This window comes from Stylophora pistillata, chromosome 6, assembly GCF_964205215.1.
Source record: "Stylophora pistillata chromosome 6, jaStyPist1.2, whole genome shotgun sequence".
NCBI classification, from domain to species: domain Eukaryota; kingdom Metazoa; phylum Cnidaria; class Anthozoa; order Scleractinia; family Pocilloporidae; genus Stylophora; species Stylophora pistillata.
This window is the reverse complement of record NC_142524.1, coordinates 6,637,075-6,649,983: the sequence shown is the minus strand read 5'-3', so window position 1 is coordinate 6,649,983 and position 12,909 is coordinate 6,637,075. Positions and strand designations below refer to the sequence as shown.

General features: G+C 37.3%; 2 protein-coding genes and 1 long non-coding RNA gene across 3 annotated transcripts in view; 2 read left to right on the top strand and 1 right to left on the bottom strand.

The window, feature by feature from the left end:
* The first annotated feature begins 18 nt into the window (after nucleotides 1–18).
* LOC111340937 (uncharacterized) lies at nucleotides 19–3,802 on the top strand. Its single transcript, XM_088725213.1, has one exon. The coding sequence runs from the start codon at nucleotides 606–608 to the stop codon at nucleotides 1,896–1,898; it is 1,293 nt and encodes a 430-aa protein (XP_088581339.1). The 5' UTR covers nucleotides 19–605; the 3' UTR covers nucleotides 1,899–3,802.
* Nucleotides 3,803–7,942: 4,140 nt separating this feature from the next.
* LOC148727964 (uncharacterized) lies at nucleotides 7,943–10,911 on the bottom strand. The gene is made up of 2 exons (XR_015988704.1): nucleotides 8,973–10,911; nucleotides 7,943–8,652 (listed from the first exon to the last, which is right to left on the bottom strand). It is a non-coding gene; the product is annotated as an uncharacterized LOC148727964 (long non-coding RNA).
* A 417-nt stretch (nucleotides 10,912–11,328) lies between these two features.
* Nucleotides 11,329–12,909, top strand: part of LOC111340940 (heat shock protein HSP 90-alpha) — a 5,859-nt gene continuing 4,278 nt past the window's right edge. The window contains exons 1-2 of the mRNA XM_088724898.1: nucleotides 11,329–11,604; nucleotides 12,238–12,450. Of these exons, the coding sequence (XP_088581024.1) occupies nucleotides 11,446–11,604; nucleotides 12,238–12,450 (372 nt within the window). The 5' untranslated portion in view covers nucleotides 11,329–11,445. The remainder of the gene's footprint in view (nucleotides 11,605–12,237; nucleotides 12,451–12,909) is intronic.

Here is a 12,909-nt window from a genome sequence, read left to right as displayed (position 1 = left end):
GGAAATAGTGAAGGGGAAATTACAGATACTTCAGGTATTGCTAAAAGATGATGTACTTGACTGCAGGGTTGGACAGGTGAGAGTACTCCTGAGAAGCCATCATCAAAGTCAGGTGAAGAGCTGTCACAAGGGGACTGTGCTAAGCCTGCTTTATGTAACCTGCCTTAAGGTGGTCCTGATTGGTTAGTTACATTATAGGTGGTTCTGTATGGTTCATTCGTAGAATAAATGTTGTGAAAAATTGTTTGTAGACATAAATTATATCATTAGTTGTGAAGCGGAGCTGAGTCCGAAGTCCAATAAGTGTGTTGTATCCTGATCGATTGGGTTTGGGTGTTACTGTCAGTTGGATGCTTCCATGTTGATTGGGGTACTTAACTTCTTAAATAAAACAAACCAATTGTCTGGAAATCTTGTCCCGTTTCGACAATTCTTTGTTCATTGTTAGGAAGAACGAAGGATTGCAAACTCCTGTGCTTTCCTAACAGTTACAATGATTTCTGAATCATTAATTAAAATATGAAACAACACGAAAGAAAAATTATGCGTGTTTATTTCCCTGCTAGCTCCGGTGTAACAACCGGGGCCAGGTGTGTTTGTTTCAAATGTGTGGACACTTTGTGCCACCATACAAGACGTTACTCGCTCTGTTCCCGCGCTCAACTTTTGATCCGTTATATTTCATGGCGAGAGTTCACAGGGGCGAGAAACCTTACAAATGTACTCATTGCGACAAAACATTTAAACAAACAGGACATTTGCAAGTACACCTCAGAGTTCACAGTGGTGAGAAACCTTACAAATGTACTCATTGCGACGAAACATTTAAGCAAACAGGACATTTGCAAGCACACCTCAGAGTTCACAGTGGTGAGAAACCTTACAAATGTACTCGTTGTGACAAAAAATTTAATCAAGCAGGAAATTTGAAAATACACCTCAGAGTTCACAGTGGTGAGAAACCTTACAAATGTACTCATTGTGACAAAACATTTAATCATTCAACAAATTTGAAAATACACCTCAGAGTTCACAGTGGTGAGAAACCTTACAAATGTACCCATTGTGACAAAACATTTAATCAAGCAGCAACTTTGAAACTACACCTCAGAGTTCACAGTGGTGAGAAACCTTACAAATGTACTCATTGTGACAAAACATTTAATCATTCAACAAATTTGAAAACACACCTCAGAGTTCACAGTGGTGAGAAACCTTACAAATGTACTCATTGTGACAAAACATTTAATCAAGCAGGAACTTTGAAAATACACCTCAGAGTTCACAGTGGTGAGAAACCTTACAAATGTACTCATTGTGACAAAACATTTAATCAAGCAAGAACTTTGAAAAGACACCTCAAAGTTCACAGTGGTGAGAAACCTTACAAATGTACTCATTGCCACAAAACATTTAGAGAAACAGGACATTTGCAAGCACACCTCAGAGTTCACAGTGGTGAGAAACCTTACAAATGTACTCATTGTGACAAAACATTTAATCAAGCAGGAAATTTGAAAATACACCTCAGAGTTCACAGTGGTGAGAAACCTTACAAATGTACTCATTGTGACAAAACATTTAATCATTCAACAAATTTGAAAAGACACCTCAGAGTTCACAGTGGTGAGAAACCTTACAAGTGTTCTCATTGTGACAAATGCTTTACTGAAAAGTCAAACCTGATAGTGCATAACAGATCATACCATGGGAATTGGCCTCACAAGTGCAGCTATTGCAGCAAAGGGTTTAAGGATCAGAGGAGCTTAAAGAGACACAAGTGTAAACAACTATCTTTAGACAGAGAGAAATTCACTTGTTGGATGTGTGGTGAATTTTGTCACAATTGTTGTGGCATACTTCACCACATGTATGAACATGGTATGAAAAAAGAGTAAACTGATACTTTTTTAATCATTCTGGAGCAAAAGTGTTATTGAGGGTTGATATCTCTTCCTGTTAAGTACAGCCCTTGGATAACCTTGATAATGTGTGCTGAAGAATCTGGTGATTTACTCTTACTTTTGGAACTGAGAAGTAAATAATCATAACAACAACAACAAGAAATTTTATTTAAGCTTAATAAGAAAATTACAATGCTTGGGCCCGCAAGTAGCATGTTGCATTTGAGTTTGTTGTTACTTTATTACTGTACTTAGATCATGGTATTTTTATTGGTAACACTATAATTTAGCATGTGATGTTCATGTTATCTTCAACTGCTTAGTTTAGTTACTATTGAGTAGTTAACCATAAGCAATATTACTGAAGTGTGGAATTTTACCATGTACTCAGTGATGGCATGTTTTGCCAAAATTCCTTTCTCTTTTTAATGATGATTGTAAATTCACTCAGTGTTTGCATGCCACTCTTTTAGGTCTTGCTGAATTTCTAAATTCAAAACTTGCTTGTATCTGTTAAAACTACAGACTCTATTATCACCTCAAACTAATATTATTATTATTCTTTTTTTGGTATAAACAGATTGGATCATGTTTCTATAGGTACTCTTAGCTGGTATATCAGTCAATATATTGGTCAAGAGTCGGTGGATACTCCACCAATATTCAATACTCAGTCAACACTTGGTTAATAGCCAGCTGATACTAGGTTTACACTCCATTAATATTTAGTTGATACTTGGTCGATACTCAGTTAAGACTGAGTTGATAGTTGGTCAATGTATCGGTGGAGATTATCAACATCAAAATTAATTTGAGAAAAATGAAGTCAAGTTAAACCTGTAGTTCTGTAATTGCCCTCAGAATAACCAGACCATGGCTACTGAGTTTTGATTTACTGGTACTTAAAAAAGAATTGTCTTGTTACAGTTGCCATCAAGGTAAAGTATCCATACTATGGTGGTTATTTGTGTTCTTTCATTGTTGAATTAGTTTAGTTAAGTGAGGAATACCTTCTGCAGGGAGGGATTTGAAAATGTTCAGTTTCTTGTTTTAAGATAAGTCACATGGGACTTCAAGCTCTGTGTAAGTGGATAATATCATAAAGCTGTGTATGGGAGTTTTTAGACTATAAGCAGTCCCCCATTTTCAGCTAAGTCTATCACGTGAATAAGAGAAAAAGCAGTAAAAAATGTGATGTTGGTGCACTGAAGGGAATTCTTGGAGGGATGCCAATGTGCTCTGGTAACTTCACAAGGGAGGTGCTTGAGGGCTCTTTAACTCTCTAAATAATTAAGCAAACAAATTTCAACCTCTGTATAGAGTTATTTGTGTTACTTTTGTTTTGTTCTTTGATAGCAATTTTAGGTTATTTGGTTGAGTTTTAGCTGAGCTTGACTCATCGCACTAATGCCTGCACTATGAAGAATTAGAATGGTATGAGAGCTCTGCTAAAACTTAATGAAATGGCTAGAGAACAAAAATAACATGAACAAGACTATCTGAAAGTTAAAGTTTATTTGCTTAAATACATACCAACCCAATTGGGGTTAACTGGGTCTTTATTACCTTAGACCATATGCAATGCTTCCCCGAACAGGAGGGGTAAATAGAGGAAAGAGAAAAAAAAATTTACAGTATAATGTTGATCGCTCACTAATTGCAAAGGGAATACTTACTATTATGGCAACTGTTTGCTTATACTTGCCAGGTGTGGTGTGGAATTTCCACAGCAGTATTTAATTGTGATAGACAAGTCCATCACTCACGTTATTTACAGAGTTAGAGAGTGGGACCTTAACTACCACACAAAGCTTTATAATTTTATCCTTTCACAAAGAGCTTGGGCCACCTGTGTATAAATTAGTTATTTATTTGAATAAAGTGACTAAATGGTTTGATTACTCTGCAGTTTGTTTGAAACAGCAAAGTACACTTAAGATCATATGATTTGTAATCAACACAAGGCCTCATGGGTTTCTTAATTGTGTGAAGCGATGAGGATAAACTAGGACTTAAAAAATGTAGTTAATGCGTTTAAACTGACCTTCTCTTCGCCATCTATTTGTAGCCTAATAAAATTGAGATCAGATAAAGAAACAGCAAAAAAAAAAAAAAAAAACACTGATGGGTCAGCAAACACATCTTACTGGGGCAGTTGATTTGGAAAATGCAGTAAGCTTAAATATTTTACCTCATGCAAAACTCGAAACCGTGGGTTTTGTTCATCATACGGAGTTTTTTGTCTTCCGGTCAAAGGACTCATTACACAGCAGTAAAACCAAAATGAAGGAACCAGTAACACTGAGAGCCCTCCACCCCCCCAAAAAACTGGACTGTATCAAACTGTGACAAATTGGAGAGCTGGCAAGCTCAAAATGTATTAAGATGTGTACATTTATACGATTTACCATGTTTATAAAGTATTTTATTTGACCAATACATGAGTTTTAGGGGTACTCCATTTAAGTACTCCATAGGGTACTCCATGGAGTAGGGCTCCACATTTTGTCATCTCCCATTGGAAGTCGTGTTTCGTTGACAACTGTAACATAATGTGCTTTTCCATTCTTTCTATCAAGGTTGTTGAGATCATTAGTTGGAGTGAAATATCAATATGAAAAATCAAACGAGAGAGATTTTCAAATACGCCAATTGTGGCAAGCGCTATAAGTACCAGAGAAATCTTACAAACCACTCGAAAATTCACAGGGGTGATAAACCTTACAAAAGTACACAGAGTGACAATTGGTTCAAGCAATCATGTAGTTTAAATTGCGATGGTAATTAAAGTTCACAGTGATGAAAAACCTTAACCAGTGTACTCAGTGTGACAAGAGCTTCTGTCACTCACAAAGTTTACTACAACACATAAAACTTCATCATAGAGAGAAACCTTACAAATATTCTCAATGAGAGGAAAGCTTTCCCAACAAAGGGAAGTTTAAATCTCAACCAACAGGTCACAATGGCAAGAAACGTTTCACCTGCACTCATTGCAGCAAAGGCTTCGATCACAAAGGGAATTTCATATCACACATTAGAGTTCATAGTAGGGAGAAACCGTACAAGTGTACCTAGGGTGAAAAGAGTTTCAAACAACCCCAGGGGTTATTGCATCACCTCAGAGTTCACAGTGCTGAAAGACCTCACAAATATGTCCGTTGCAACAGAAGTGTTAAAGTGGTTGAAAATTTTACAGACCCACCTTAAAATTCACTATGGTGAGAGACCCCACAAGTGCATTTATTGTAGTAAAGGTCTTAATAATCCTGGAAATTTGAAAGTACACCTCAAAGTTCATAGTGAGGAGAAACCATACAAGTGTACTCAATGCCATGAATGCTTTGCTCACAAGTGTGGTATGTCACAGCACCACAAACCATAGCGGGGGAATGTTCTCTATAAGTGCAGCTATTGCAGCAAAGGCTTTAAAGCTCATTATTACACGACTCGAGAAGTCAAAGGGCCAATAACTAAAATCAACCAATCAAAATGCTCTATTACCAGTCCAATATTCTCTAAGTATTGGACCGGGCACTGTCCCGAATGGTCCCGAATGATACCCCACTTATGTCCCTTTGAGCTTCAGTCGTATAATAAATCTCTTATTAACCAAGCTTGCTCGGGACTGTACTGGAAGAATATCGGCCCTCGGTCTTTTTTGTAAGGACCTCGCTGCGCTCGGTCTGTACTGTCAAGACCTCAGACCAATATTCTCCCAGTGCGGCCCTCGCGCTTGGTTAATAAGATATATGAAGAGGCTAGAGGAGCCTAGGTGTAGACAACTATCTTAAGCCAGACAGAGAGAAATTCACTTGTTGGATGTGCATGGTGAATTTTGTCACAGTTGTTGTGGCATACTATCTCGTATGTATAAAACATGGTGTGCATAACGAGTGATATAATTTTTTGTCTAAGTTAAGGCAAGGCAGGGTTAATTAAGGTTATTTGATTGTTAATGGTAATTGTAATTTGGTCTGAAATGACAGGTATGATTTTAGATCAAAATAGCAAGAGGCAACGTCCAATTACCACTTCATTAAATCTGTTTTGAAATTGTAAAATTTTTTCCTCAAATATAGGATTCTAGTCAGTAGATAAGTATATAATTATGTACACAAGTATATAAGCATAAGTATATTGAGTACATAAGTATATGTAAATATTAAGTCTATTATATTTTTTATTCAAAATTTGTGAGAAATTTAAAGTGCACCGACACCCAAAAATTTTTTTCGCTTAACGAAGCTTATTTTTTTGAGTATTTCTGCGCAAAAATTTTTTTATTTGCTCAAATCTTCAATTTTCTATGCCCAGTCAAAATATGGAAAATTGGCCGCCTTCTTGCCCCACGACCGAGTTTAAAGAGGAATGGCTCTAGTGGGTAATGTGACGTCAAATCGAGAACACGAAAGTCTGCTTTTCACACATTTTCTCTTGTTTGGGAAGGTTGTAGTCGATAATTGTCCGAAAATATGCCGACTAAGTGTGTTGTAGAAGGATGTAGCAACGTGCGAAATTTGCAAGAGGGTATCGTGCTTCATACAATCTTCATACAACACACCTAGTCGGCATATTTCGAACAATATCGACGACAATCTTCCCAAACAAGTGAAAATGTGTGAGATGCAGACTTTCGTGTTCTCGATTTGACGTCACATTACCCGCTAGAGCCATTTTTCTTTAAACTCGGTCGTGGGGCAAGATGGTGGCCGATTTTTCGTATTTTGACTGGGCATAGAAAATTAAAGATTTGAGCAAATTAAAAAATTTTTGCACAGAAATACTCCAAAAAATAAGCTTATTTCGTTAAGCAAAAAAAAAACTTTGGGTTTAGGTGCACTTTAAGTTATGCACTTTTGGGAAAAATCAACTTTGGGGTCGTATTGAAAACAAAATCTTGTTAAATTGGGGTCAAAGTTGTCAAATTTGCTGCACAATGGCTTTTTTTAAATTTAATTTCCTGCAGTTTGATTGGTTACTTTAAACAAGCCCTGGTTGGTTGATTTGTTTGAAGAGTTGTTTTTTCATTAGCTGGGAAAGAGATACAATGTTGGGAAAAAAACTATTAATGCAATTTGGAAATAAGGGCTGATCATGCAGATTGCAAGGATTACCAGTATTTCAAAATGGACGTAATCAATTTTTTACTTAGAGAAAAACCCCTTAACTGTCAACCTCACAGAAAATGAATATGCCAAAGGAAATTGACTCATTTTTTAAACTTGTTTTAAGTATCAAAGGCCAGGTTTTTTTACATCTCCCCTGCCAGAGATTTAACTGTTACTCTCTAACTTTGGATTTACTGAGTACATCATGTAGGCAAACCCTATGCAAGCAGTGAAGGGTTGCAATAAAATCAAACAAACAATGTGGTTGAAATAATCAAATTCATGTGGATTTACACTTAAAACTTTTGAATTTTTGATCTACTTCATAAGTAATTCTCCTTACTGTCTGCCCACAGGCCGCCCAAGCTCTCTTCAAGAACCACACAAGGAACACAATTTGCATATCGATTTATAAGGATTTGTATGGGATTTTCTACTAGATATCCATGGAGATGGTTAAAAGTGGAAATATTAAATAAAAATGGCTTACCTTATTCCATACGTGTGTCGTTATTTTACTGATTTAACTTGATTCAAACGTTTTTTTTAAATCCAAGTTAAATCAGTAAAATAACGACACCAGGAGCAAACAACATACGTATAGAATAAGGTAAGTCAGTTTTATGTAATATTTTCACTTTTAACCATCTCCATGGATATCTTGTAGAAAATCCCATACAAATCCTTATAAATCGATTTACAAATTGTGTTCCTTGTGTGGTTCTTAAAGAGAGCTTGGGCTGTCAGTGGTCTGCCATACAATTTTGTTTTGATATTGTAAGGAGAAGTTATATCTTGGTCGCTTATGGGAGGTAAAGGGTTTAGTTAACAGAGGAAGTTTGTACTCACTACATTTTGTCATAAAAAGTGCTTAATAGATATATGTTAAAGGGATGCTAGTAAATTCTTTTTAATACACATGATAACTTTATGGCCAAAAGCTCTTTGTTCTTTAATAGCAAACAAGGGGTTTTAGACCGTTCAAAGGTATAAACCCGATATTTTAACCACAAGTCAAACTGGAACAAGGCTGTTTGGAACAAAGAAAGAAAAAATGTCATAAATTATCTCTGGGGAGCACTTCTTATTCACATCATAGACGTACATATCGCTCTTGGGCAGCTTCATTGTCATCTATTTAGGGAACTGCAGAATACCCTGCCACTCATTTACATGTCATTGTATAAGAATTGTGAAGAACGAAGATAACACAATAGGAGCTATTCTTATTCAATGACATGTAACTTAGCAGCAGGGTATTCTGCAGTTTAGCCTCTATTTATGTTTGATACATATTTATTTTATGCAATGGTGAGTGAGAATATTTTTTAGTTGGTTTTTCCGGGAGTTAAAATATAAAATGCACTTGTTCGTACCTCACCCCCACCCCCCATATTTTTTCGATGTAGTGCGGACGGAAATAACACGTTCAAAAGACGAACCATAAATCTGTTTTTCTTCAGGCATCTCTATCGTTTGATCTTTTTGATGACATTGTTCTTGACATTAATCACAAGCTCGCAGGTCTGCTCCCACCTAAAGCTGAGCACCACAGGCAGCTGCGCAGCAATAGGAAGTTTAACGTGCCAGTGTGCAAGACTGATCGTTTTAAAAAATCCTTTATTGTTAGCCATAGCCTAAGGATGTAAATATATATGTTTAAGTATGTATATTTTTTTAACACAAGATCATCCTAAGTGAAACTTTTTTAATTAGATTTGTATATTTTTATCATTAAGATTTTCAAACCATTTTAACTATGAATTTTGTTTCTTGTATTGTATATTATACACGTAATTCAGTCTTCGGACTGCGAGGTGTTTCTTTTTAATAAACGATTTATCTATCTATCTATCTAGGTGCAATCCTTAGAGAGATCTCTATAGACAAAATTATTATGTAACAATGGCTTCGTTTTCACTATCTGATACGAGAGCATGTCGAAATACTAACATACCCGTTCCTCCAGTTCGTTTACTAGGAACCCTACATCCCCTCCCACCGGACACTGAGTTGACGCTTCACATCCTCAAGTCGGCTCTTTTAAACGATTTGGTAATATCAACTCAACTTAGCTGGCCACCCTAAGGAGTTAAAAAGCTAACGTTTCGAGCGTTAGCCCTTCGTCAGAGCGAATGGAAGAATTGTGGGTTGTGTGTGGGTTTATATGCAGAAAGAGAAACGCTAATGGTGGGGGCATGGCGACGAGAAAAACACGAATGAATTATTAGAATAAAAAGCGTTTGTTGATATCTGTGGCATTAGGAAAGCCGATTTGGAAGACGAACTTTTGTTCGGGAGTTTTGTGAGTTTTTTAATCTACCTAATCATTCTTAGCAACATATGGCAATCTGCGGTCTTTCCTTACATTTAGGTAGCTCGGAAAGCCGCAAAACTCTCGAACAAAAGTTCGTCTTCCAAATCGGTGTCACAGTGATATGTGTACCCCCGTGATATGTGTACCCCCGCACACATATCACTAGTGATATGTGTACCCCCTCCAAGATGGCGGCCAGTGATATGTGTATCCCCCACCCCCCTCCCCTCCAAAAAATAAATAATTACGGCTAGCTTGTGTTAATAGACGCAAATCGTTCACTGAACCATCTTCCACAATCAGAACTGTAAATACACGACTCGCGAGTCCGACAGTTCTTATGGGCCAGTAGCAAACATCAAACAATCTATTGGAAATATAAAGGAATCGAAATAGTCATGTAAACAAAAATATATGTTGGGGATACACATATCACTGGTGACTGCAATCGTATCGGCTTTGTCGCCTGTCTAGCACTGAAATTACTTGCCACTAGCTCCTTTACTGGCTAGTACGTAAGTGCATGAGATATTTCACCAACTGACAGCAAGTTTTATTGATTCCCAATCATATTTGTCACTGACAAATTTAAAAAGTACACAGACGACATCGCACTAGCCAGGGGATACGTATATCACTGAGATCTCTCGTTCAGTGATATGTGTATCCTCAACATATCTCGGGGTTAAGCATATTACGGAAATCGTAGTAAGTGATATGTGTATCCCTTGGTAAAGCAAGCGCTGTTGTCTTTCTAGCAAATTACTAGCTAAGCTTATATATGGCTAGTAAGTGTATTATTGATTCCAAATTGACAGACGACAGCGAGTTAGTCAGGGGATACACATATCACTGCGATCGCCGTTCAGTGATATGTGTATCCCCTATACATCTAGGGGATACAATGTGGATACGCATATCGCGGCAATCGCAGTCAATATGTGTATTGTTATTCAGTTGCATTGTGATCTTCTTCCGTTTATATTTTGCATCGGAAACTTTAAAATATAAAACCACAAAATTTGTTCCTCGTAGCCATGTTTTCTTTGAAGCTCTACGAGGCCCGCGTGTAAAGCTTCAGTGTTTTGTGTATCCCTACCAGGGGTACACATATCACTAGTGAAATGTGTGCGGGGGTACACATATCACGGGGGTACACATATCACTGTGACATCGGCACTCTTAATCCCAAAGGTATCAACGAACGCTTTTCACTGTAATAATTTATTCGTATTTTTCTCGTCGCCATGCCCACCAATAGCGTAGCTTCACAAACCCACACACAACTCACAATTCCTCTATTCGCTCAAACATAGGGTTAACGCTCGAAACGTCAGCTTTTTAACTCCTTACCGTGGCCAATTTACGATTACAGCTAAGTTGATATTATCTTGTTACCCCCACCGACGCAGTGCTCCCGTCTCGGACTTTTCACTCAGCTGATCCATTGCGAAGATTGTTCAAAAATCTGACACTCATGTGTATTTAGCGTGTGCCCGTTTGGATTACAGACATTGACATGTTGTGTCTCTGCGGCTTCAGCGAGCGATAATTAATACGAGACACTTTCAATCTCAAAACAATACCTTCGTTTACGTCGCATAAATTTTACTCTCAGCGACATCCTGAAAACTCGGCAGGTTTCTCGTCTCAAAGTGAGAAAAATCGATAACATTTGTGCGTTGTGTAGCCGTCGATGTGGTCAAAAAAAAAAAGTTGGGTTTCTGCATTTCGAAAGCATACGATCGGCTGTTAAAGTATCTGTTCTAGAACACACCAGAGAGCACCAGAATGTTCTAGATCTTTCCAGAAAAATGCCCCAAGAACGGAAATGCTTACTGAGCATGACAGTGAATTTCGTAATCTGCCGAATTTAGAAAGTGGCGCGCAAATGAACCAATCAGATTTCGGATTATTGTTCAATGAACCAATCAGATACCGTGTTTTATCAGTTTTTCTGGAAAGTTCTAGAATGTTCCATGGTTAAAGCTATATAAACTGACGCGTACACACGTGTTTCACGACAGAGTTTCTGTGTGCGCTGTTGCAGTGTGAAGTTTCGCCAAATTTTCTCGCTGAAAAAACCTTTTAACTAAGTTCCCGCCTAGCCAAAATGCCCGACATCGAAGAAGTTCAGCAAATGGAAGAGGATACCGAAGCGGAGACCTTCGCCTTCCAAGCGGAGATCGCTCAGTTGATGAGTTTGATCATCAATACTTTCTACTCGAACAAGGAAATTTTCCTTCGAGAAATTATTTCCAACGCCTCGGATGTGAGTAAAGCTGTGCTAATGTTTGTTTTTAATACGGTTTTTTCGTGGTACTGTCTGTGACCAATTTCAAATCTCGAACATCTAGGTTAAATTTTGTACTTCGAGTACGGAATCTCGGGCCTTGCCTTGTCAGCAACAAGTTTGAAGAAAAATTTGGCAGCTGCCTTTTTTGTTATGCAACCAATCTTTAGTATGAACTTATATAATGGCTAAATGACACAGATTTCAGAGAAAAATCCTTTTTACTTGTGATCGAGTCTTGATGGTCAGTTCTTAGACACGAAAAATTTGCCGATGGGAAGTAAAGGAAGTGAAAAAAATTATCATTCGGCAAGTTTACTTTTTCTTTAACTAGCCTATGCGATGAATTTTGCTTAGAATCTTTTTCTTTTTTAGTAGCGATCTAGTTTCGATCAATAATCGGTTAATTTAAAGTTCTGTTTTCTCTGAGAATATGTAGAAAGCGAAAGCAATCGAGCACATGGCGTCGGTTAGATCACGTGGTCGTTTTCTCGCAAGTTCTGCGAACAGAATTGAGTTATAGATTTTACAACTCTTCTCGTCTTTGAAAATTACTTGTCATTGTTGTGGTTGAGGTAAATTAAGTAAATGCTTATGTGTCTCATATTTTAGGCCCTCGACAAGATTCGATACCAAAGTTTAACAGACCCAACGTCTTTAGAGAGCTGTAAGGAACTGAAGATTGAGATTATTCCCAACAAAGATGACAACACCCTAACAATTTTCGATACTGGAATTGGTATGACCAAGGCAGATCTCGTCAACAACTTGGGAACCATTGCTAAGAGTGGGACTAAAGCTTTCATGGAGGCCCTGCAGGTAAACACATGAAAAAAATAAAACACGAGAAAATCATAGCTGGAAAACATTTTTTCTCTAATTGTTAAAAATTTGATCACTAAAATATTTTTTTTCCATTATTTCTAAATAAAAAGTATTCAGTTTTGTTAGTTGTTGGCATGCAAGTGAAAGTGTACATCACAGAAAATTAAGGAAAACAGTGTGTGTGCATATCAAAGGAAATTTTTCCTTTGGGCTTTTCGACTTTGTTTTAGAATGGCATGAGACCATATGAAATCCTTCCAACAAACCAATAGGTGTGAGAAAATATTGACTGTTAGAAGCTTGCTTATCAGTATGTTTTAAGCAAATTATTTTCCTTTTCATGTCCCGATGATAAGTATGATTGGTCACAGCACAGTAAGCTTTCAAAGATTACTTCCTGGTTCTCTGAATTTAACCCTGTAACCTCTAAGAGTAACTTACATCCAATTCCTCCTTACG